Source organism: Thermobia domestica, chromosome 14 (genome assembly GCF_964235325.1).
Source record: "Thermobia domestica chromosome 14, izTheDome1.hap1.1, whole genome shotgun sequence".
Classification (NCBI taxonomy): domain Eukaryota; kingdom Metazoa; phylum Arthropoda; class Insecta; order Zygentoma; family Lepismatidae; genus Thermobia; species Thermobia domestica.
Genome location: NC_137467.1, coordinates 9,343,477 through 9,369,094, shown reverse-complemented (window position 1 = coordinate 9,369,094; position 25,618 = coordinate 9,343,477). Strand labels below are relative to the sequence as shown.

At 38.8% G+C, this 25,618-nt stretch overlaps 1 protein-coding gene across 4 annotated transcripts in view; it reads left to right on the top strand.

The window, feature by feature from the left end:
• LOC145669507 (uncharacterized) overlaps nucleotides 1-25,618 on the top strand; it is a 167,870-nt gene that overhangs the window by 109,945 nt on the left and 32,307 nt on the right. For 3 of the 4 annotated variants that reach the window (XR_014128203.1, XM_081737690.1, XM_081737689.1), the window contains exons 2-4: nucleotides 7,650-14,586; nucleotides 19,252-19,455; nucleotides 22,572-22,686. Coding sequence is in view for 3 of the 4 variants with exons in the window: in XM_081737690.1 (XP_081593816.1) it covers nucleotides 7,831-14,586; nucleotides 19,252-19,455; nucleotides 22,572-22,686 (7,075 nt within the window). In the remaining variant the exon portion in view is untranslated. The remainder of the gene's footprint in view (nucleotides 1-7,649; nucleotides 14,587-19,251; nucleotides 19,456-22,571; nucleotides 22,687-25,618) is intronic. The other variant, XM_081737691.1, reaches the window with a different exon arrangement.

Genomic DNA, 25,618 nt, shown 5'->3' with positions numbered 1-25,618 from the left:
AGAAGGGTTACAGGCAATAATGTTCCAGGTAGTGACACAGTAACAATGCAAGATAATGTAAGTGAAAGTGACACAGGAGTTCGTAGATTTAAAAGAGTAACAAGAAAACCAGTTTGGTAGAATGATTTTGTTTAAGTTTCAAAAGGGGAAGATGTAACGGTAGAGCTGGCAACATTGCCTGTCATAAGGCATAGAGTAGTCTGTGTGTATAATCAGCATGTCCTCACTGGTAGCTAGATTTCGGTAATAACACAGTTAACGTGTTAATTTATTAGTCAGAGGTGCCTTCATTAAAATAAGAAAGACAAAGGCTACGACACAGAAGGAAACAACGATGAAAATTTATGACAAAAAGTACTTCTATAGTGTCTCAAGGGCCTCGCAAGCTAGGGAAGCGCGGAAGAATTGTGAGTAAGAGAGAGAGAGAGGGAAAAGAAACACATTTTAGACGACAGTGGAAACTTTAAATAAATAAATACTTTCCTTTCTGCTCATTATTTGATTCTCGTTTGTTTCTGACAACTTTGTCCGGGGTTGAATTTCGAGTGGTGTTGTTTCTCGGTTTCTTTTCTCAATACTAAAAGTTTAAATCATTCGTAGCTTATAAAGAAGAATAATATAGTAATATGACTCAAGAGAAAATACCTGGACAAAACTCAGCACTATACGAGAGCGAAATACATAATAGATCAACCTAAAAGCATAGCACTTTAGACATATAATTTCTTCCCTGAACATAATTTTGGTTATCGAAGGGTCCAGCTAAAATTAATTTTAAAACTAAAAGCATTATTATATAAAATAAAATATAATTCTTGGAGAATTAAAATGGTTCGTTTACACGTTATTGCAAGCTTTTGTTTATTACTCTCTCTCTGTCCATTTTATCTTCTTCATCTTTCTTTAACACCATATATCTAAGTTCTTTACCTATTTCTTCTCTTGACTTCCGTAATGTCCAAGTTTCTAAACCATACAATCCCTTGCTTCATATATAGCACTTGACCACCTTCTTCTTTAGTCCAGTGCTAAGCGTGCTAGGTAGGAGTGATCTTTTCTCTTAACCTGTCAATAGGCAGAATACTTAATGATAATTTTAAGCTTTATTTCCAACAACAATGAAAAGCTACAAATTTTTAACAACAGATATTTTTTAAAAGTAAAGAATTGTTCTCGAAACTTTCGAAACTATATTTAAGTTTCGAACTGCAGTTTATTAATTAAAAAATATAATTGCAGTTCTGTGAAGAACAGGACAGTTATTAAAGTCAGATTACAGCATGTAAAATCGAACTATTTCATAGTGAGTGCACAATTTGATTCAGAGCAATTCATAATCTGTTTTGGTTGCATGAAGGTTTTCTCAGTTGGATTTTGAATCGTAAATGGCCGTGCGTGACAAGACAATCTTGACGCACACCTAAAATTTGTAGTTAATCAACCTCTTGAGGGTGGTCTAGATTACAAGACTAGATAGCAATGCTTTGTTGTTATTGCATTGTACTTTTATAACTTAATACAGGGTGTCTATCGGTCACGAAATCAGAAAACAGTCACGAAAGTCAAGAAATTTAGCTTCTAGCTCACGATTTTTTTTTTTTTTTTTTTTTTAAGAGAAATATGGTATAGACTGGAAAATTTTGTTCTATAAAACGTCAAAATTCACCACCAAAAATGTCTATTTTCGGCGTTAGACGCTACCAAATCGCAAGCAAAGCACGCTTCTATTGCATGCATAAAAATTTGGCCCAATTCGCACCCAAATTTGCTTTTCAGAATGTTACTAAATTTTATGGTTTGGGAAAGAAAAGGTCACGAAACTTCATTTTGGAATTTTAGTAGACACCCTGTAATACTGTGTTAAAAATTAAACTGCATTGTTAAAAAAAGTTTTTACAATGTTGATAAATAGCGTTTGATTTCGGTTCATTGGTATGGAGCACAGAGATGTATACAATACTGATAAATAGATCGAAAATAAGCTATTTAGAATATTTGTATTCCATTATTAATTATGAAAGCAAATTTAAGAAAAAAGCGTAATGTTGGTTTATCTACAAATAACGCATACAAAGTTAAGTATTTAATTATAAAGTAAGTGCGTAAAGTGGGTTTTTAAAAGGTAAAACTGTTTCTAGCGGAACATGCTCAACATGCCTGACAAAACTCCAGTGAAGAAATACGATCATCCCGTAAGTGATGTCATATTTTTTGCTCCGTGAGGAAAAGAACAATAACTTTCGTGAAACGCTGTTGTTAGTCAAAAAATTATCTCCATCCAACTCCACTGTGCTATCTGTCACACAGGTGTTGAGTCTCCCGTTGAAAGAAGAAACCGGTTTTGGAGGCAGAGAACTGGGTCGCTGTTCCTCACACGTCATCCTTGCAGTGTGTTTCCGGAAAAGTGGTTCTCAGGCTGCGAAACTGAGAGTAGTCTGTTAGTGCAAGATAAGATCTGGTTAAAACGACTCCATATATTTTCAATCTATTTATAATTTTTTCCCCTCCCAGCCACATTCCTCGATCTTAACACAGATCCTTCTTACCGTATGTGGGCGCGCATCATCATGGATGAATACACCCTTGCGATGAACTGGAACAGGACGTTTTTCCAGCAATGCGGTCCACAGCCGTTCAAGCTGCTGACAGTAGACATCTGCATTGATTATCTAGTTACGTGGCATAAACTTAAGATGGATTATCCCACCAGACACTTAACATTACTTTGGAGCGTGGAGGTCCTGTTTTGGTACATTTCCGTCGCTTCCCCCATTCTTTGATACTGATCTTTGCATGTAATTTTATGGTAGAGGACCCCAATTTTCATACCATGTCACCAGTTTTCTCAGAAATGGCTCAAGTCTGTGACAGGTAAGCAGGGAAGTACAGACGACTGCTTTTGCTGAGGCATTAACGAATGGGGGTTCCATTTCCAGAGTTTCGACACAGTAAATGTACCTCTACCGCTGCTCACAGGGCATCGTTGTCCGACTGTAGAGGTCTCCCTTCTCGTGGTTTATCGATGAGGCTAATATCCCCAGATTGAAACCTCTGGATATACCTCTGTCACTTCTAAACATCCACAGCACCCTGACCATATATAGCATTGATATTTTGTGTTGCTGCGCTGACTGAACATCTATGGGGAAATAAGTATACTGTAGCATGATATGCTGTATGTGGTCCTCCGATTCTACCATGATCAAATTCAAGCCACAAATCGTGGAGTGGACTTCTACACACTGCTGCACAATAAAGTACCCTATGTGACATACAGATTGCAAATGTCGTCTGCTTCAGTAGATGGCGTCGTTGCAGCAATCATCGGATAAGCGTCATTATTGTTGGGCTAAGGTCATGCTAGATATGAAATAGTAGAATACTATCTTCAGACAACACGCAAGCAGCTTTCGCCACAGCCACCTTATGTAATGATAAAAGTGCATCAGGGATCATGGTGTTTTTACTTTCCGTGGTTTAAACAGTTTTTGGTGGGAAAAAAGTAGTATGTTTACTTAAATAACATATCTTTCTCTTGCGATATCTTAATATCCTGAGTCCAGGAGTACGCAGAAATAATTTTGATCTGAAATTTCTTCTTAAGATAGTTAATGGAAACTTGTAACCGGAAACACTACTTCAGGAACTATCTTTACGTGTTCCTTCCCGCCTAACACGGAGTACCCACCTATTCCATCTTGACCACCTTATGTTGGCAATTATGCAGTTTTTTTCTCTTCTTTTCAGAATACCGAACTATTATAATAATCTAACAACTGATATGGATGCTTCCTTTAAAGCTGCCCGGTGTTTGACGGAGCAATTAAACGAATTTGGCCAAATAAGATTATTTTTGTACTCTGTTGACACTGTTGTTTTGTTCTTTTTTTTCTGTTTTTAACATTTCCGTGTGTAAAAGGGCAAAGTTATGTCGTACCTGGGAATTTGTTCAATAAATAAATATATTAATATTTGAATGACTTAGAAATTTTAATATTGAAAAGGTGGTAAAATACTAGCCTTGAACCTTAATAGTGTGTTAATTATTCTTTTACTATTCTGAAAGAAAACAGCTTTTATTGTGACACAGACCTCGCCTGTATCGCCAGTAACGCTGTTATTATTGTATCGTGTAAACTATTGGATTTTTTTCTTTTTTAATATATTGTGATTTTACTTCATATGTATTGCTTTTTCATTTTTAGATAATTGATGGTGGGCATTTTTGATAATTGTATTTCATTTCATTTCATTTATTTTGCCTTTTTAAAATATTTTTCGTCATTCTTTAGTGCTAATATATTTCTTATTGAGTAAGGAGTCTGTCCTCGGATATTATGTAGTATAATTTAAAAGATTAATTTTGTATTTAATTTACATCGAAAATGATTTAGTTCTTGTCACCAGTTGCTTCAGTACACCAACCACCATATCGGGTATCTGTTAAGTAAATGTTATAATGTACAGCCGGGGACAATTCCGCATGAAGTCTCAATCTTAAGAGCCTGACTTAGTAAAATAATACAAAATTAACCATTTTTCTTTTGCTTGTTTTTCATAAGTGAAAGGAGATAATGAAATGCAACTTACCATAGTCATAGATAATGTTATTCTATAATATTTGGTCTAGGAATTAATTCGTGCGGGTGGACAAGAGATGGCGCAACGAACGGAGCGTCCCACAGTTCCGTGTATCCACACATGTGTTGCAAACCCCTGTCATCGCGTATCGTTCGTAGTATAGGGCAGTGGATTAAAGCGTCAACAACACCAGTTTGTAGTTAAGTGAACATGGCGCAATTTGTGCCTGATAAAGTGTTTTTGCGGGGTGTCCTGCTGCATTACTTTAACATGCAGAAAAGTGCGACTGAAAGTCATCGTATTTTGGTGGGAGTGTATGGGGACCATGCTCTAGCTGAGCGAACGTGTCAGAAGTAGTTTGCACGGTTTAGAAGTGGTGATTTCGGCTTGGCAGACCAAGAGCGAGCTGGACAGCCAAAAAAATTTCAAGACGAAGAATTGACAGCATTGCTCGAGCAGGATTCGTGTCAAACGCAGGAACAACTTGCAGCAGCATTAGGCGTTGATCAAACAACAGTCTCCAAACGCTTGAAAGCCATGGGAATGATTCAAAAGATGTCACATTGGGTTCCACATGAATTGAAAGACAGAGACGTTGAAAGACGAAAAACCGTTTGCGAATTGCTGCTTCAACGACAGAGCAGAAAGGGGTTTCTGCATCGAATTATTACGGGTGATGAGAAGTGGATCCATTACGAGAACCCTAAACGAAAAAAGGCCTGGGTGAAACCAGGTGAACCAGGTCCATCACAACCAAAACGAGATATTCACTGTGCAAAGATTATGCTGTGCATATGGTGGGATATGAAAGGTGTGGTGTACTATGAGCTGCTGCAACCGGGTGAAACTATGAATGGAGAACGTTATCGACGACAATTAATGCGTTTGAAGCAAGCTCTGGCCAGAACACGACCAGAATAGGAGAACAGACATGATAAACTTATTGTTCAACATGATAACGCTCGCTCACATGTCGCAAAACCGGTCAAAACCTATTTAGAAAATGTCGGATGGGAAGTTTTACCCCACCCGCCGTATTCACCAGACGTTGCTCCTTCGGACTACTACTTGTTCGATTGCATGAACAACGATTTGATTGGACAGCGGTTTACTTCTTCAGAAGATATCGAAACATGGGTCTCTGACTGGATCGCTTCCAAGGATGAGGACTTCTTTCGCCACGGAATCCGTACATTGCCTGACAGATGGGCGAAAGTGGTGGCTAGCGATGGACAATATTTTTCTTAAGGTATTTATGCATTTTGTGTTTGTACTACAGCTTCAATGTGTGCGTACCAACCGCACGAATTAATTCCTAGACCCATGTTTCGATATCTTCTGAAGAAGTAAACCGCTGTCTAATCAAATCGTTGTTCATGCAATCGAACAAGTAGTAGTCCGAAGGAGCAACGTCTGGTGAATACGGCGGGTGGGGTAAAACTTCCCATCCGACATTTTCTAAATAGGTTTTGACCGGTTTTGCGACATGTGGGCGAGCGTTATCATGTTGAACAATAAGTTTATCATGTCTGTTCTCCTATTCTGGTCGTGTTCTGGCCAGAGCTTGCTTCAAACGCATTAATTGTCGTCGATAACGTTCTCCATTCATAGTTTCACCCGGTTGCAGCAGCTCATAGTACACCACACCTTTCATATCCCACCATATGCACAGCATAATCTTTGCACAGTGAATATCTCGTTTTGGTTGTGATGGACCTGGTTCACCTGGTTTCACCCAGGCCTTTTTTCGTTTAGGGTTCTCGTAATGGATCCACTTCTCATCACCCGTAATAATTCGATGCAGAAACCCCTTTCTGCTCTGTCGTTGAAGCAGCAATTCGCAAACGGTTTTTCGTCTTTCAACGTCTCTGTCTTTCAATTCATGTGGAACCCAATGTGACATCTTTTGAATCATTCCCATGGCTTTCAAACGTTTGGAGACTGTTGTTTGATCAACGCCTAATGCTGCTGCAAGTTGTTCCTGCGTTTGACACGAATCCTGCTCGAGCAATGCTGTCAATTCTTCGTCTTGAAATTTTTTTGGCTGTCCAGCTCGCTCTTGGTCTGCCAAGCCGAAATCACCACTTCTAAACCGTGCAAACTACTTCTGACACGTTCGCTCAGCTAGAGCATGGTCCCCATACACTTCCACCAAAATACGATGACTTTCAGTCGCACTTTTCTGCATGTTAAAGTAATGCAGCAGGACACCCCGCAAAAACACTTTATCAGGCACAAATTGCGCCATGTTCACTTAACTACAAACTGGTGTTGTTGACGCTTTAATCCACTGCCCTATACTACGAACGATACGCGATGACAGGGGTTTGCAACACATGTGTGGATACACGGAACTGTGGGACGCTCCGTTCGTTGCGCCATCTCTTGTCCACCCGCACGAATTAATTCCTAGACCAAATATTTTCTATTTAAATATAACCTGAAGAATTTTCAGTGTTGCTATCCATAGAAATTACAGTGTTACCACAATAACATTTCTCCCAAAATCTAAGTTAAGGCAGCGACTAGAGAAACGAACTCAAACCTATTTGATTACGTATCGTGTTTTCTTGGAATCCTGTGAACTACTTTTTAAAATAATAGTTGTATTTAGTTTGTAATAATTAAAATAGTTTTAACATTTAGTTATTAAAATTAAATAATGGTATTTAAAAAGTAGTTCACAGAATTCCAAAACAACATGATACGTAATCAAATGCAGTTGAGTTCATTCCTCTAGTCGCTGCCTTAACTTAGATTTTGGGGGAAATGTTATTCTGGTAACACTGTAATTTCTATGGAGGACAACACGGAAAAGTCTTCAGGTTCATATTTTTTGTTGAAGAATAACATCTATGATTGTGGTAAGTTGCATTTCATTATCTCCTTTCACATATGAAAAACAATCAGCAGTTCATAGTTGTGTAATGTATAATTAACAATATCACTCAAATCTGCGTAATAATTACTGTGTTTTGAGTATTTATTCTTAATTACTAATGATTAATGTTTCTTTGTATAGCTGACATTGTTACTAGCAATAACGATATTTTTTTTCTGTTTTCTAGTTCGTCGCATGACCCGTCTGATTTCTGGACCATGGGAAGGGTTGTTGACTCATTCCTGAAGAAGATGGATTTAATAATGTGTATCAACACTTGAATCATGAGATTGTGTTGGACGATGGAGGAACAAGTGAAATATTCGTAGAAGTCTTTATCTGAAGATCGTAAAGTGAGCAGTAGTAGAATGGAAAGTTCGAAAACAGAAGCCGAAAAAATGACGTGCAACAATATCTTATCTCGTTCTGCAAGCAAGAGGAAAAAATTGTTCAACGGAAATAACTTTGAGACTCCAGAACATGAGGTTGGGAAAGAAAACCACCTTGATACTACTCCTGTCGTAAGAAGCGCGCGGCTCAAAGAAAAAGCGAGTCTTTTGAACAGTGAACGGATTGGTTTGAAAGACCTTCTAAAATGTAGGCAAGAACAAGAAGAACGGGTTAGCACTGGACTTACACAAGGGAAACGACGCGGCACACTAACACAATCTGCTGAGAAACAGAAGACAAAATCACAGGAAAAGAAAGTTGTGTGCCGAACTCCATCACCAAAAAGTAGTCCCGACTCAGCTTCGTTAAGAACGTCGCCGCGGAAGAAGCAAGAAGAAACTCTCAAGACTCCAGATGTACGAGAAACATCAGATCTAGATAATAGCAGCTCTGAGGAGGTATTTTTAGGGTTCCCTTGGGATGAATCGTCTAACATGAAACAAAATTCTATAGAGTTAAATTTACCAGACCTTTCGCGTTACCTTACTGAAAGTGATGATGATAAAGACGACAATTCGCCTGTCAAAGTACCTGTTGTTGATACGAGGCCAGAAGAGAATTTGCCAAATCCAGACGATCTGGAACCTTTAAATAAACTCTTAGCGAAAAAACGACGGAAAGTTAATTCATTATATAAGGTACTTCATGAGAGCATTAGTGAAAGTGTTAGCGAGGAGACCATGGAGGAGGACTGTTCCCCTACGACTGAAACCAAAAGGGAGGAAGGAAAAGTTAGGGGTGGGAGGCGAAAACGTAACACAGAAGAGCTCAGGTTGATGGGAAGTGAGGGTGAAGTTAGTGAGGACAGAAGGGGTAGACCTAAAAGACGCTCTAGAAAAAATCGAAAATACGACATATATGACACAGAAGATGACAGTTGGGTTATACGATCTGCAGAATACATTGAATCGCAGTTTTCTTTATTGGAGGAAGACTCTAGGAAAAAAGAGACTGTAAATACTTCTTCAAATACTGCAGGTGGAAGTAAAACAGAGTCAAAGAAGACTCGAACAAAAAAAGGATCAAAATCAAACCATGTGAAACAATCAAGTGTTGCTGGGAGGGGGGAGAAATCAGATATTCCATCCTTGGACGATATGCTTCGAAGATTAGGTTCCGACTCAGAGAGCGAGTCTTCGATGAGCAACTTTGCTAATTCATTTCGTTTTAGTATGGAGATGGAGGAACATTGTTTTCCACCAGTAAAAGTGAGTACAGGTCGCGAAGAAAGGGATACTATTGATGGAATTGAGTTCTTGGCGTTTGAAACTGAACACGACATGGTCGAATTCACAAAGTTAGAATTGGATTACAAAGGGATGACATATAGAAGCGCCGGTAGCACATTTAGCGATGAAGGATTGGAACTTGATTTCAACGCGAGCAGTGAGTTTGACTCACAGTTTCCAGCCATTATTCCTACCAAAACGAATGATATAACCAAAATTAAAGGCTGGCGAAATAAAATGTTTGCAGTAAATCAGAATCCACTAGATTTAGATGATAGTTTTATTGAAGATGGCTTTGTGGAAGACAATGATCTCGATGAGGGGAGGGTGAAAAGTGAAGCGGAGTCTTCTTTTCCCAACGGCTCAAGTAGTGAAACTCAGGGATCTGCTAGAGTCAAGACACTGGTAGAAGAACCTCAGTCGCAGCAAATTACAAACACTGGCCCAAAAAATAAGTATGTGGAAACTAAATTATCCCAAAGATCTGAAGAAACCTGGAACAGTACACTCTCAGAGAATGGAAAAATTAAACTAACCTGTGTAAATCGTAATAAAGTGAAACTGGAAAACGTATCCGCAAACGACGCAGTGAATGTAAGCTTCCCATCAAAGCCAAATCAAACAGAAATTGATGTGAAATGGGCCAAGTTCGCAGCATCAGCCGTAGTTTACCCCACTGATGAAAAACGGGCCAAATCTGCAGCAACAACCGTGGCCAACCTCTCTGATGGAAATTGTAACAAGTTTGCAGCACCAGCTGTGGGTGACCTCACGGATGAAAATTGGGTCAAGTTCGCGGCATCAGCTGTGGTTAATCCCATCCGCAAAACAAATGACAGTGCAATTAGTGATTGTAATCTCAAGTTACGGACAAAACAGTGTAAACGTACTTTAAGCTCAGATGAGTGCAGTGACATATGTTGCAATCTAGAAAATAAACAGGTGATGATGTCTGTGAAAGTAGATGATCAAAATTCCACGGATAACCTCTCAATTCCAAGCAGCAAGAAGAGTAAATTTAGTATTTCTAGCAGTGCTGTGTCAAACATAAATTCTCAGGATGGAAAATCTGAAGATGGTATGGATGCGGCTGAGGACCAGAACATTCGAGAATGGACTGAAATTACCTCACATGTGAATAAAACAGTGGAAGATTTAGTGAGTTATGTGTGTCAAAATGAAGCTATTTCTGCGCTACCGGAAGTAGTAGATCCAAAAGAGCGGAAACGGAAGAAGCGTACGAAGAAGAAGGGGCTATGTATGGTGAGGCAGTTGAGTCATATTGGCGTCAACCTTATAGATCTTAACAAACCAAAATTACAGACAGAAAATGTAGAAAAGTCTTGTACTAATGACTTCTGTAGGCTTGGATGTGTATGTGAAAGTTTACAAACTAGTGAACGTATACCAGAACATTGTGGGAGGATTGAATGTATGTTTGAGTGCTCATGTTCCGCAGATGATTGGAAACAAAAAACTACGGGAACGAGTCGTTTATCCCTGTTATCTGCTGGTGCTGTTGCTCGTCTTGAAGAGGAGAATGTAAGACATTTAGCGAAAGAGGAAAAGACATTTAAGAAGACAGTGATTCGGTCCGATAACGAAGTAGTTATGGTTGGTGAACGTAGGCGTCGGGAAATCAAGCTGCCACAAAGATTCAGGGATTCTGCGATGATCATGGGTCGAGAGTTCGTTGTTGCTGACATCCCAGACGCTAGCCTACGTTCGGACACCAAAGAACCAAATGTGCGTGGAAAATCTCAGTCTTCTTCTACCGACAATGAATGCGACAAAGCGGTTCAAGATAAGTTCCATTTGAAACCATGTTCAGTACAGATGCCTCGATTGCACTCAGACGAAAATTCAAAATTGCAGGTGAAATCATGCTGCGTAAAACATTTGAGATCAAATTGTCCGTGCTTGCGCAATGCTGGTAAGGGGTTGTCTCGCAATGTTGCATTAAAGAAAACCACGTCAATTAGAACTAAGTACTACCATAATGTTGAAGAAAGTTGTGCCAGAACAGCTGGGTACAGAGTATCAAGACGTCTCACACAACACACGCGATACAATTTGCTAAATAAAGCAAAATTAATTCAGACTCTGCGTAAATCTGGATATCCAGACCAGCTTGTTGATCATTTTGGATCTAAATATGCTTTCCTGAGAACCTTCTTCGTTGTTGCAAATGACCCAAATGCGGCAAACATGTATAGTGCTGTTAATAGTGCTCAAACTGGTGCTACTGGTTTGAGTCATAACTGGGGACAATCTGTTGTTAATCTGGATCCATATAGTGTGCATACTGAAAGTGGCAATACAGATGATGAAGCTCCGGCTAATTTTGGGAAGATTGTAAGTGTTACTTCGCTGAAACCGGAAGAATTTGAAAAAGATTTACCTCCAGAGATGTCTGGTGAAGAACTGAACATGGGCAATCACTTATCTGAAGGTGTAAACCTTGATCAAAGTAATCGTAATCGAACAGAACAGCAGTTACAAGATATGTTACATCGGTGTATCGATATGAAGTATATAGTGAACCATGCAGCGGAACCTCTGCATCTGGCTAAAAAATCAAAGGACAGGGTGCATTTGGTCAATATTAACGTTCTTAAATCGCTCTTCGAAAGACGTCTAGTGAATTTATGGCTTTTAGAGAAGAACAGTAATAAAATAATGGATGTACCAACGAAAATCTTTATCACCGAGGATAATATTAAACCTTATCCAGGGTGTGTAAATGTTAAAGATGTGGGAAGGGATAAACTGCCAGAATTAGTAACTAGCTGTCTCTCGGGCTCAAGTGAAAACGTACAGTCTGAAATTGCTAATACAGAATGCGCTATCTTGGCACATGATGGACATTATTGGCATATATACGGAATACTAAAGGTTGAGAGTTCCTCTAAAAATAATGTTCAGTTTACTGCCAGTGAACGTGGTGGTAAAATACAGAAAGAATCTGTTCCCCCTGTGGAAGAGAACACCAAGTCCGAAGATTCAAATACCGCACAGGATGAAGCATTGCAGAAGTTAGAAAGTGTTCGCAATAACTCAGACTGGTACGTAATAAAGATGGAGGAACCGTTTGATGTGTTAGTTGTAAACTCGAAACGATGTTCTGTTAAGTTTGGACTTTTGAAGCAAGCGATAGTTTTAGCTCAGGAGAAGAAGAAAACCATGAGGGTCATCTTGGACAAGAGTGATAAAAAGACCAACTTTCCCAAGTACGGTATCTATGTCGTACCGGGTATAAAAGATTACACTTTTATTGGGCCTTACAATCGAGGTGAAGAACATGAAATTCATATGTATAACTTGATCAATGGCAAAGCTGTCAATATAAACAGCATGCAGAGACACAATAAACCGAGAAGTGTTTCTAAGCGTTCTAGAGCTGTTAATGAGCCTTGTTTGCTCAGTTTGGACGGAAGCGAATGCACCATTAATTTCCCGTTGTCAAAGAAAGACATTATCAAAACTTTAATTAATTGTTCCACTCAATCTACAAGAACTTCAGGTGAAGGAGAGAGAATCGTGATGAATAATGCAAATAAATTTCCCAACAAATCTCGTAACGTTGCTATTCCAAAGGCAGCTAGTACCAGTACGTCATCTGATTCATCTGATGATGTAATAATACTGGACAAGGAGGAACCTTCTGTCAAGCAAGAAGTAGAAAATAAAGTCACTTTGAAAAGTAACTTAGACAAAAATAAATGTAATGTTAGTAATATGAACGTGCAAGAAATTGAAAATAAAATCGCCGCAAAAGGTGACGTTGATGATAATAAATGTAATGTAAATAAAATGAACGTGCAAGAAGTTGCCGTAAAAAGTGATTTAGATAAAAATAAGTGTAATGTGGGTAAGATGAACGAGCAAGAAGAAGAAAATAATGTAGCAAAGAAGCTTGATCCAGATGAAAGTAAATCTGAGGCAGATAAAACAGTTACGCAGAAAGTTGAGAACAGAGTCACTATAGAAAGCAGTCCAGATGAAAATAAATGTGGCGCAAATAAGATAATTGAACAGGAAATACAAAATAAAGTTAATACAGAAAGTGATCCAGATAAGAATAAATTGAGTAATAAACTGGATCAACCACAATGCAGTCAGACTGAAACTGTTAAAGAGAATGAAGTCGCTTCTCCTACAATGGAGAATGAAAAAGAATTGAATCTGGATACTAATACAAAACATGTCGCAGAAGACAGTAGCATCAAGGAACAATCTAAAGAAGGAAATAATAATAATGGAGACTCTGTTAAAATGTATGAAAGTGAGGAGCAACATAAGAAGCAAACAGAGGAAGATGGTACCTGTGATAGAACGCAAACCAAGTTAGAATCCGCTTCAAGCGCTGAAGAAACCAATTACTTAAATTCTCAAACGAGAGAGAATTCCATAGCTGGTGACAAAAGTAATGAAGATTCTGCAAGAAATAAGAGTACAGTCGACATAAATAAAAAAGAGACGGAAGATAAGGAAACTGTTGCAGATACTGCAGAAGAGCCCAAAATAGATAAAGATAGCACTGAAGAAGAACCGAAAGTAGACAAAGTTGTTGCAAGTAAAGAAGAATCTCAAGATCAAAACCCTGTTGAATGTCATCAAAATGCGTCTCCTGGAAATGATACAAAAGTTGCAATGGATGATGGTGCATCAGATCTCTCAGAAAAAGAAAATGCTGTCGAAAGTGGAGACAAAAGTATTGATGAAAGTAACCAAGAAGCTAATAAAACGGATACAAATGACGAAATTGTTGCTCAGAATCAAGAGCTGCTCTGTAAAGAAGTGTTGGGTGATAATTCTGATGATGAAAGCAACCAAACAATGGAAGAAGGAAGTGAAGAATTAGTGAAAGAAGATAGTGTAGCGCTGAATGATGTGTTAACAAATGTACAACAGAATCAGTCAAGTGAATCTCGTAGTGCAAATAGGTCGTCTGCTAACTGTATTGATGCCCATGAGCAAGTGTGTAGTGAGGAACTGAAACCTGTTCCAGTCATTAGTGTAGGAAAATCTGAACTTGACCGCGACGATGATTTGGACGTCGAGACACCTTGTGATAATATTGCTGATGAATTACGAAAAACGAGCGCAGAGGAAGAAGTCTTCAAAGTTCCAATTCAACCTGTTAAAACTATTCGAGTAGGGCAAGTGGTATCTAATGTTTCTGGGATGACTGTAATACCAGCGTGTTGGGGTACAGATGGTGTTATAACCATTCCACATCCCGAATATCCTCGCAAGAACGTCTTCTTCGCTACTTCTCGAGCGATGAATCGATGGTTGAACGCCTTCTTTAGGAAGAAAGTTTCGTTTTACCCGCCCGACTTCAAATTGCGATGGCGGTTCCTGACGTGCTCGAAGGAGACCGCCAAAAGTCTTCACAAAAGTTTGTTTAAAGGGAAGCAATTCTTCATGGATGAAAACTGCGTAAGTTATGTTTAATTTTCTATCTTAACATATCTGCATCTGAAACCTTGAATTTGTTAGTCGTAATTGCGTGTTTCGTTTAATTAAATAATAATCCGTATTGTAAAAGGGAAACGTCTGAATCAGTGAGTGACGCTAATATCTAATAGAGGGTCCGGCAAAAAGGCTTTCCGTATTTGGAGAGGGCGCTGTGTGAGTTGTGGGGATACGGTGGAAGAGGGAGCATCGATCGATAACGGTATACGTGTCGTTTTCAGTAGTCGAATTGGCATAGCACGATGAGCATTATGCTTTTGTTGTGGAGGGTTGTATATTCCTAATGGTGCTTTTGTGATTACTACACAGTGGGCATTTTGCATTCGGTTCGGACTTGGCCGACATGATTGTTACGGATAGAAAATCTATTCAAGTTTGGGTATCAAACTTTAAGCTGCAGGTTCCACACAGAAAAAATCACCTAGCCGACTTGTTTTAAGTGCTGAATACTTTGGAGATTGCTGGACGGACGTTTTCACACGTGCCTCATTTTGCGGCGTTGTTACGGTGAAGTTGGCCGACTTGTTTTAAGTGCTAGATGTTTTGGAAATTGTTGGACGGACGCTTTCACATGTGCCTTATTTTCCGGCGTTGTTATGGCGAAGTTGGCCGACTTCTTTCAAGTGCTGAATGCTTTGGAGATTGCTAGACGGACGCTTTCACACGTGCCTCATTTTCCGGCGTTGTTATGGCGAAGTTGGCCGATTTGTTTAAGTGCTGAATGCTTTGGAGATTGCTGGACGGACGCTTTCACACGTGCCTCATTTTCCGGCGTTGATATGGCGAAGTTGGCCGACTTGTTTTAAGTGCTAAATGCTTTGGAGATTGCTGGACGGACGCTTTCACACGTGCCTCATTTTCCGGCGTTGTTACGGCGAAGTTGGTCGATTTGTTTAAGTGCTGAATGCTTTGGAGATTGCTGGACGGACGCTTTCACACGCGCCTCATTTTCCGGCGTTGTTACGTCCAAGTTGGCCGACTTGTTTAAGTGCTGAATGCTTTGGAGATTGCTGGACGGACGCTTTCACACGTGCCTCATTTTCCGGCGTTGTTACGGCGAAGTTGGTCGATTTGTTTAAGTGCTGAATGCTTCGGAGATTGCTGGACGGACGCTTTCACACGTGCCTTATTTTCCGGCGTTGTTACGGCGAAGTTGGCCAACTTGTTTCAAGTGCTAAATGCTTTGGAGATTGCTGGACGGACGCTTTCACATGAGCCACATGTTACGGTTCGAAATCGGACAGGCGATTTTTTTCTCAGTGCAAAACCTGTTGCTGTAGTTTGATACCCAAACTTGAATAGTTTTTGTATCCAGAACAGAATCATGTCGGCGAAGTCCGAACCGAATTGTAAATGCATACTGAGTAGTAATCACAGAACCACCATTACGAATGTACTCCTCCACAACAAACACACAATGCTCACCGCGCTATGCCGTTGCGACTACTAAAAATAAGCACATATACCGCTATCGATCGATATTGACTCCGCCGCCTTATCCGCACCACAACTCACACAGCGCCGTCTCCAAATACTGAAGGTCTTTTGGCTGGACCTTGTATTTAACAGTTGGACTAGAAGGTGACGTTGCCTGCCTGTCTGACGCCAATAGATGGCGCTAACGTGCACATAGTTTGTCAGCTTAATTACAGCTCAAAAACGTAACTGGTTCAGTTTCATTATTTCAGAATAGCACAAGAGACGTAATGATATATACATTAGAGCGTTAATATTTGTGTATTTCTAAAACAATGTACTGTGATGATTTAATTGCAATTTAAATTTTTATTGTTTCAATTTAATTATTGCAAAATTCATAGTGATAATGCTGAACATGAACGTTATTAGTAAAACAAAACGCCTTAACCATATTTATATTTGAGCATAAATACAGGGTGGCTCATAATTGTGTATATGATATTTCAAAGACTTCGATAAAGAAACTAACACATAACTTGAACTTAAAATTCAACATAAACACATTACAGGAATTTTAAGACCACTCATTCTAACTTTGGAGCTTCCTGTATAAAATAAAAGACAAATTCTGACCAAAACATATACTATCGAAGCGTTACAGTTTCGGCAAAGTATCTTTGCCTTCATCAGACACATTATCTGATGGTCAGATACATTATTGGGGTCCCTGGTTCGATTCCAGCTCGCGCACAGTGGGTTTTGTGGTGGACAAACACCGTGTGCGTGGGTTTTCTCGAGGTTCTCCCGTTTCAAATAATGTGTCTGATGAAGGCAAAGATACTTTGCCGAAACTCTAACGATATTATTTATTAAATTGTCTGTATGCTTTGGTCTAAATTTGTCTTCTGTTTTATACAAGAATTTTAATCTCTGTTCTCCATGGCATAGATCACCAATGCACCATCCAAATCGATACATGCCTGGAGACGAAGAGCAACCATCCAAATCGATACATGCCTGGAGACGAAGAGCAACCACCCAAATCGATATATGCCTGGAGATGAAGAGCAACCATTCAAATTGATACATGTCTGAAGACGAAGAGCAACCATCCAAATCGATACATGCCTGGAGACGAAGAGCAACCATCCAAATCGATATATGCCTGGAGACGAAGAGCAACCATCCAAATCGATACATGTCTGAAGACGAAGAGCAACCATCCAAATCGATACATGTCTGAAGACGAAGAGCAACCATCCAAATCGATATATGCCTGGAGATGAAGAGCAACCACCCAAATCGATACATGCCTGGAGACGAAGAGCAATCATTCAAATCGATACATGCCTGGAGACGAAAAGCAAGTTGTCACAAGCAGCCTAACAGACCCGTATTGGTCTCATGTTATTTCCTTGGCACGAGCTAACAAGGTTGATTTTTATTTACGATCAGCAGCGAGGCTATATAAGACGAGACGTAGGATTTTAAATTGAATCTGAACTAAGACAGTGCAATCAGTTCTTCCCATTAGGAATCAAACCCGAGACCTTGTATACCTGAGGTACGGGCTATAGTTACCAGACAAGCGGAGAGAGCATAAGCTGACTAGGATTGAAACAATTCAATTGCGAACATTTCCAAAGTCGCGTATAAAACCGGTACGACGAAGTAATGTCTGATGTATAAGGATACCTTGGCACTTGTACAAGGCAGAAAAAAATGCGTATTGCAAAAATGAAAATAAAAGAAGAAAGATTTTATTGTTGATTCTATAGATGTACAGTCATGTCCAAAATGATTGTCTCATATCTATAACTATCTTGTTGTGGGAATATAATTAGATAATGATTTTGCAAGGTTCTTTTAATACTGTTACTATGTGTATAATCGGGAAATGTATATTTGTGGTAAATTTCATACGAAAAGAATTATAAATACGAAAATTGGAATGAGTAAAACAAAATGTTGCTAAATGGACAAGGAAGTTTTATTTTCGTTTTATTGTTCTTGTTTACTGCTCTTTTGACATGAAATTTACCACATGTATGTCTTTACCGATTATGCACAAACCAACATTATAAGAAATACCGGGCGAAATCGTTACCAAATTATATTCCTACAACAATATATTTATAGACATGCCACAATAATTTTGGACATGACTGTACATACCTTAGCTTATTTTCTATTAGTCACCATGAAGCTGCAGACATTTGTGGTAGAGAGGCGCAAGCTTTCGTGGACCTTCTGTGTAGAAATCTGATACCTGAGACTTCAGCCAGTCGAGAACTAATGTTTTGAAATCTGCGAAGGAAACTCAAATCAGAGGAAGGATAAAGAAATCACTAGGGACAGAATCAGGGCTGTATGATGGGTAATTAAAAAGTTCCCATCTGAAGTTTTGAATTGTTTCAACAGCACGGGCAGCTGGTGTGAGCAGGCATTGTCATGAATGAGGAATTCCAGGCCGTAGCGTTCCTCTTCAGTGGCTATGGATGGCATGTCGCAGATTACGCAATGATTGGCAATACACATCTGCTATGGTGCCAGTTTTATTGTGTCCATTTGCATTGAGAAATCAAATTACAGACCTCACTTGATGTTTGACAGGTTTTCCTATGACGAAAGTCATTTCATCTTGTTATTCATACCTACGAAATGCCACATTTTAATTGTATCTTCGTCAGGTTATCAGTTCTACATGAAACCAAAATGCCTTTCTTTATCTTTTTTTCCTTAGATGCACCTGATAAATAGCTTCAAAGATTTTACAGAATAAAATTTCTAAGATTGATTAGTTTTGTTATGTATATTTTACGTGGATTATGGTGCGAGTGGTTGTGGGTTCGATTCCCGGTGGAAACACTCAGTCGAAAAAGTGTAAAAAGCTTTTTCAGGTCAGTCATCCTAGCAAGGTTTTCTTGGGTTTTCCTCATTCACACCAGGCAGATGCCGGGATGGTACCTAAGGTACAGGTCAGAGTCCGTCCCTCATACGTGACGAGCTTTATATGGCCATAGATGCCGAGAGCCCAGAAATCTAATTCCTAATCCTAGTGACGGGCTAATATGGCCATAGATGCCGAGAGCCCAGAAATCTAATTCCTAATTCCTAACCGTGACAAAATAGCTTGAATTAGTCTTACTAAAATTATATTTAAGGAACAAGGATTCTTGTATATTCCTACTTTTACATTTTATATTGCAGATTATCACGCCAAAGGGCGTACGGCATTTAAACACTATTAGCCATGCGGAAGCAGTGCAATTTGGCATCACTCGTTCTGATTTATGTAGAATTAAAGAGAAGAAAAGGAGAGAAGATATCACACAATATCTGATAAACCTTGGAGAATTGGTAACTGAAGATGTCAATGCAGCCACCGTGTCAAAATTATCCATCCTTAGGAAGGTATGTATAGTAAAAGTCTTGTTCTGTGCCCATGTGTATCTGGTTGGTTTGTATATTTGTACAATCTTGTTCAAAAAATCAACAAAACAAAAATAAAATAAAACACTCACCTCTCTTTGAAAAGTCTTGTACTCTTACCCAAAGCTGAGGGGGCCACGGTGGCTCAGTGGTAGAGCGTTCGCATCCGGTGCTTGGGGTTCCTGGTTCAATCCCAGCTCGCGCCGTGTGGATTTTGTGGTGGACAACCACTGTGCTCGTGGGTTTTCGCCTAATCATCCAAATAGCAGTGCGAACGCAAACGTTTCGGTGGTCTTGGGAAGACAATACATGTTTTAAAAGTTCTTCCTTAATAATTCAGACTGATATTAGTATTTGATATTTAGCACAAATGATGTGCAATAGTTTGTTTTGACACAGATATATAATTTCTTGTTGCCATTTTTAACTACAGTTTTGAGCACTGATAATGGGGAAACAGTACGGGTTATAAAACCAGGAACTTTCAGCACTGTTGTAATAATCACTGATAATTATTTGTGCAGAGTAGACGTTTATTCTGCAAGTGTGGCTAAAGGTAATGAGTAGATAGCATAGGTTGTTAATAGGAAATGGTTCAGAAACCATTTATATTCTTTCTACAGTCAAAGAATTTAATAGAAAGATATAATTCAACTGACATTAATTTTTTGAAGGTTACGCAGTGAAGATGGCAAAATGAAAGGGTCCATGACACTTGGGCGCAGACACTTGGACGTGGCCGTTTGGGTGTGAGACTTTTGGGCGCAAAACCTTTTATCCAAGTAGGTTTACCTAATTACATATGTTATAATGTATTGCAAAACTACAGCTCGGATGTTTGGACACTAAAATATGAAAATAGGCATTGGAAATCTCGAAAAACTTCCACAAATAATTTTGCAAAAAACTAAACATCTTGAACACAGCAACGTTTCTGCATATTATGCACAACTTGTCTCTACCAGTTGAAAAGAAATGGGAAGGAACTGCAGCAAACTATTGACAATCCGGTCTCAGTATTATACGGTCTAGTTTTAAAAGAATAATTCCTTTTAATAAAATAAGACATAAAGACATGTAATTTGTGTAAAAAGACTACGTTTTTCATTAATGTTTAGTTATTTAAAAGTTCTGACTATATATTCACATCTTTAAAATAACTTGATTGACTTGATTTTTTGTCAGACATTATTACATTTATTTTTAAATGTGTACAATACTGTACATATTTTCATTTTGTATAATAAATTATTAAAACGCGTGGTACAAAACATAAGAAGTGTTTATTAAGTACTGGCCTCTACCAGGAGGTCAGAAGAAACGAATAAGAGCTAGTATTGGAATAAAAATGGTGCTTTTAATGCTATGGGTGGTTTAGGAAGTACTATGTAAGTATTTATTGAATGCTTTTTTGTTTGGTCTGCCCATTAGGCCGGATAGTCGATATTCTATTGTATTAATAAAGAGTTTTCAGATTTCATAAAAACAGGCACTTATAGGCACTAGCTATAAATTGAAATAGGAAGAATAGGCGAAATAAAATTTACTGTAGGCAGCCTATGACATCCCAAAACAAATTTTTGTCCTTTATAACATATCGAACGTAAAGGAACGATACGTTGGGCGGCATAAGAAAAACAGCATTATTTCCAATAAGAACATGGAATTTGTATGACAGAGTTCTCAATGACGAGTCAACATCGGACAACGACGCCGAAGCAGCTCATCGTAGACTGCTTTGCGCCGAAACGTCCTGCTCCGGAATGAAAGAGAGTAAGAACGTTTTCAAAGTTTTAACTGAAAATTCAATCGGAAAACGACCATTAGGAAGACCTAGGCGCACATGGAAGGATAACATTAAGATGGATCTCGCAGAAATAGAAATACCTAGGTACAAAGTAGAAACTGGATCCAGTTGGCTAAAGATAGAAGTCAGTGGAGAGCTTTTGTGAACGCCACATTGAACCTCCGGGTTGCATAGGCCGTATAGTTAGTAGTCAATTTTCATAATGAAACGATAGTCAAACTAAGAAATAAAGCAAAATAAAACGACTGACGAATGAATAAAGCTGGAATTATAGTTGTGTACTAGTATCACCAGAAATCTATTTTTTAGTGTTTATTCATTGTATCAGACTAGAATATTGTATGTGTGTAGCATTTTGGACCAAATCAGACTTACATATCACCGCGCTAATTAGACCTCAGTTCGACGAGAATCCGTAACCATAGCTTTTGAAGACTTAAAGAATATTTTACACTAAGTTCCATCAATGTGTGTATATTGTTCTGAACAATCACGTTCATGGTATTTTATGAGAAACATACCGAAAATAAGTTACTTCTTTTTTTCCGCCATCGGAAGTAACACCCGTTTGTTGGTTCAACTACGGAAGGAGCGCAGCGGAGTTGGAATGACGCATGTACAGAACGTCGTAGAAGAGAGAGTAGCAGCAGACTGGCGTGCCCGAGGTTATTCGAGTACAAATCACGATGGCAGACAGACTTGTACTGACAACGTGGTCGCCACTGGAAGTAATACGTGCTCTTATCCGGTATGAATGAGCACCTGGTGCTATTGCGTCCGTCATCCATCAACGTCGCCTGCCGACTGTATATGGTGAAGAGGTCATATCTCGTCAAATGGTTGGTTGGTCGTTGGTTTTGCATGTTCAGTGAAACAAGGCAGTGTGAAGGATGAAGGTCGAAGTGGACATCCCATTGGACTTTCATCTGTTTCCTGTATTTGAAAGCCGTACTCTCGGGACGACACTTCCAAAATAATACTGAGATAGAGCAGGCTGTGTGACAGTTCGTTGTATCGCAAGGTACCAAGTTTTACCAGAGTGGTTTCTTCAAACTGATTGCTCGCTACGACAAATGTCTCAAAGTCGGTGGCGAATACTGTGTCGGAAAATAGTGCAAGGTATATAATTCATAATGCAATAGTGTATTTGTGTTTGACAATGAAGTTTCCATGTAACAGTAAATGACGAAACTTACTTTCGGAATGTTTCTCGTATATATTATATATTAGTGTTAATTGTTGCCTTGTAGCCGTAAATATAATTGGATTTTTTTCTTTTTGTTTGTTACAGGCGGGCCGAGAGATATGTTCGTTGAAAGACGCAGATATCCGTTTATCGAATGAGAAGGAAAATCTACTTGGTAGGAGACAAGAGTTATTTGACGAGTTTTCCCAAGGTCTCAAAGGTAGGAGTTCTTATCATTCATGTTCTGGCCTATATACTTTTTTCAACAAAAAGCAAACATTCGCTGCAGTATAACGGAAGTTTCAAAATTATTTCTGTTACGTTTTATAGGTTGGGTATGAGTTTGTTTGGTACTCAGTAGCACTTTGGATTTTTAATTATTATTTTTTAAATTTGTTATGTTTTTTAATTGGCTGATGTCGTTCATAATTGGCAGAGATTTCTTATGATGCAAGGTTCCAAGGCTGTGAACATGTATGGGAAGAATACCTAATAGTAGCGTAGCAAGGGTCGGGCGGCATTTTTGCGGGATACCAAAGTGAAGAATGTCATTTTGGGGAACGTAGTTCTAAATGTGCCTACTTGACAAAAAATATATAAAATCAAATCTTGATAATTTGAATCTCGATAGCTGGAGTCCTAGAGTCACCGAAAAAAGATCCGAACACTAACGAACAAGAATTTTGTTCAAGGCTTGCTCCTGAAGTCAATTAACTTTGTTGTCGCAACAATAATGAAGAGGTATATACCTTGTACAGAAATCTAAAACACACTTAATTTTTCCTGACCGCTCCAGCTCCAGACCGTTTCTCTAAAACATTTGTTCCTTTTTTCTTGTATATTTCAGTTTTAGTTTGAGCGTTTGATTGAAATAGAGTACTAATATTAACTGTAAAGACAACGTTAGAGACATTCCGGAGACTAGATTGAGACAAGCCATTTAAGGGGAAAAAAACTGTCTGGTTCGTGTTAGCTTTGCTTTAGTAATTCAAAATAAAAATAACAAACAGGTTCTGAGCGAAGCACAATGTTCTTATTTTTAAAATACCGATGTGTAACAATTTCGCCGACTGACTAAGTCCTTGGCGTCATCAGACATTTTATCTACCTAGTGTAGCCATAAATAGTCACAAAAAAAAAAAAAAAAAAAAAAAGCAAGAAAAGAAAAGGGAATTTAATATACATATAGTATGTGAAGCATACATGGTTTGACAACAGTTTACACCAATCATATTTCAAAATGTTCGCCGTTAGCACGCGCTCATGCTCAGAGTCTGGCGGGCCACTCGCCTATGGGAGCACGCACTGTCTCCACTAGAATTAACGCCATTACAGCCACTAAAGGGCGCTTCAAACTGGTAACTGTGGGATGACGCTTCTTGCAGGCAATATTCTCAATCACTGTCCATAGTTTCTAATTCAGGGGATTAAGGTCAGGGCTGCTTGAGGGCCAATCCTCAGTGGATATGAACTCCGGCACATTGTCCACCAGCCACTCCTGGGTTGATTTGCCTTGTGAGCAGGAGTCGAGTCTTGCTGGAAAGTCCATGTGGGTGTTCTTTAGAGGGTGGTGGTCAAGTCCATCACTATAGGCTCCAGCACAGTGTTTTGGTACACCCGGGCACTAGTTCCCTCCTTTCTCAAAAATGAAGACGTGTGGTGCCAGCATAGGTCACTCTCTGCCACACCAGGACGGACGCGGTATGACGGGCTCTGTGGATTTTCGGACTCACCCCATTCTATCCTGCCTATACGGGTTCGTGTATGCCTTTCTACAGCAGCACTCTCAATGCATCATCACACTTCTCACCGCCAAGTTCGTTCTTTCTACTCACAACAAACAGTGTTGCAGCCTCTGGTACTTTTGTAACAGTGTTTATGGTATGGCTAGATTACGTATGTTTAATGAAGCCAAAGATTGAGTTAGTTAGCTAAGCTGTTACAATATTGATATTTTAATAAAAACATTGTGCTTCGTCAGACATTTTGTTTCTGTTATATAAATCTGCAGATGATGTATTGAAATAACCGTATGAGATTGGTGTCGAAATACAAACAGAAAAGAGCAGTTGTGATTTAAGCAGGAAGATTCCAGTTCACAATTATAAATAAAAAAAAAATTAAAAAAAAAAGTACTAATTGAATAATGCCGTGTAGTAAGATAACAACGTTCCCCTCTTCGGATTCACAGCTTGTAATATCCTTTAATCTATACTCAGACAGGCTTACATGTTACTTGTCATACTTATATGTCACACTATCAGAAATGAAAAGAACACACAAAAACAAAACTTTATAGCACTACCTTAAATCTAGGACATAGGTGAAAGTATACACTGAATGTGTTAAATTACATGTAATTGGGCTAGTTTTGTCTCAGTTGAATCTGTATCAACACTAATCATCGTTCAGCTTTAATAATCCTAATTCTAGTACAGTAATTGCTTGAATTATGAAACTACGAAGTATCTTGGCTGTGTAGCTAAAAACATAACATGACATAAGCTTTGAAACCACCCAGAAGAAGGGCATTCGATAAACGTGCTCGAAATATAAGTGATCAATTGAAGAAATTTGGTCGCTACAGGAATATTTTCAGGCTAGAATTTTTTGGTAGATGTGATCTCGTCCGCTTTCAAAAATCTACCCCCGTATAAGTTCTTCTTTCGTAAACGTAAGGTAAGTATTTTCCGGACCGTAAAAGTATTAGATGGATATACGCCATTTACTCACGTATACGCTGTGTACACCCCTTACATCCCTGCTTGCAGGTTAGTATTGTAACATACATGTAGGTAGTTTATTTATACTATGCTGTACGTATACAAAATGTGTTCCGTAAAATTGGAAGTAGCCTCAGTCCCATTCAGATTGAAATGAAGATTTGGTACTGTACTGTTTCTTCGTAAGTAATACCAGCTAAGTTGGCAGGCAGCTTATTTGGCTTTTTTTTAATTTTATTTATTATTATTATTATTATTATTATTATTATTATTATTATGGCCATGATAGAAGAATGTCCATTCTTTGTCCCGGTCTCCTAATTGTGTAGCTTCGTTATTGTTTGTGAGGTGTGCTTTTGGTAATGGGTAGACGCTTTCTTTAATATTTTGACTTCTCAGAAAAGAACTGTAAAAATTAAAACAACCTTT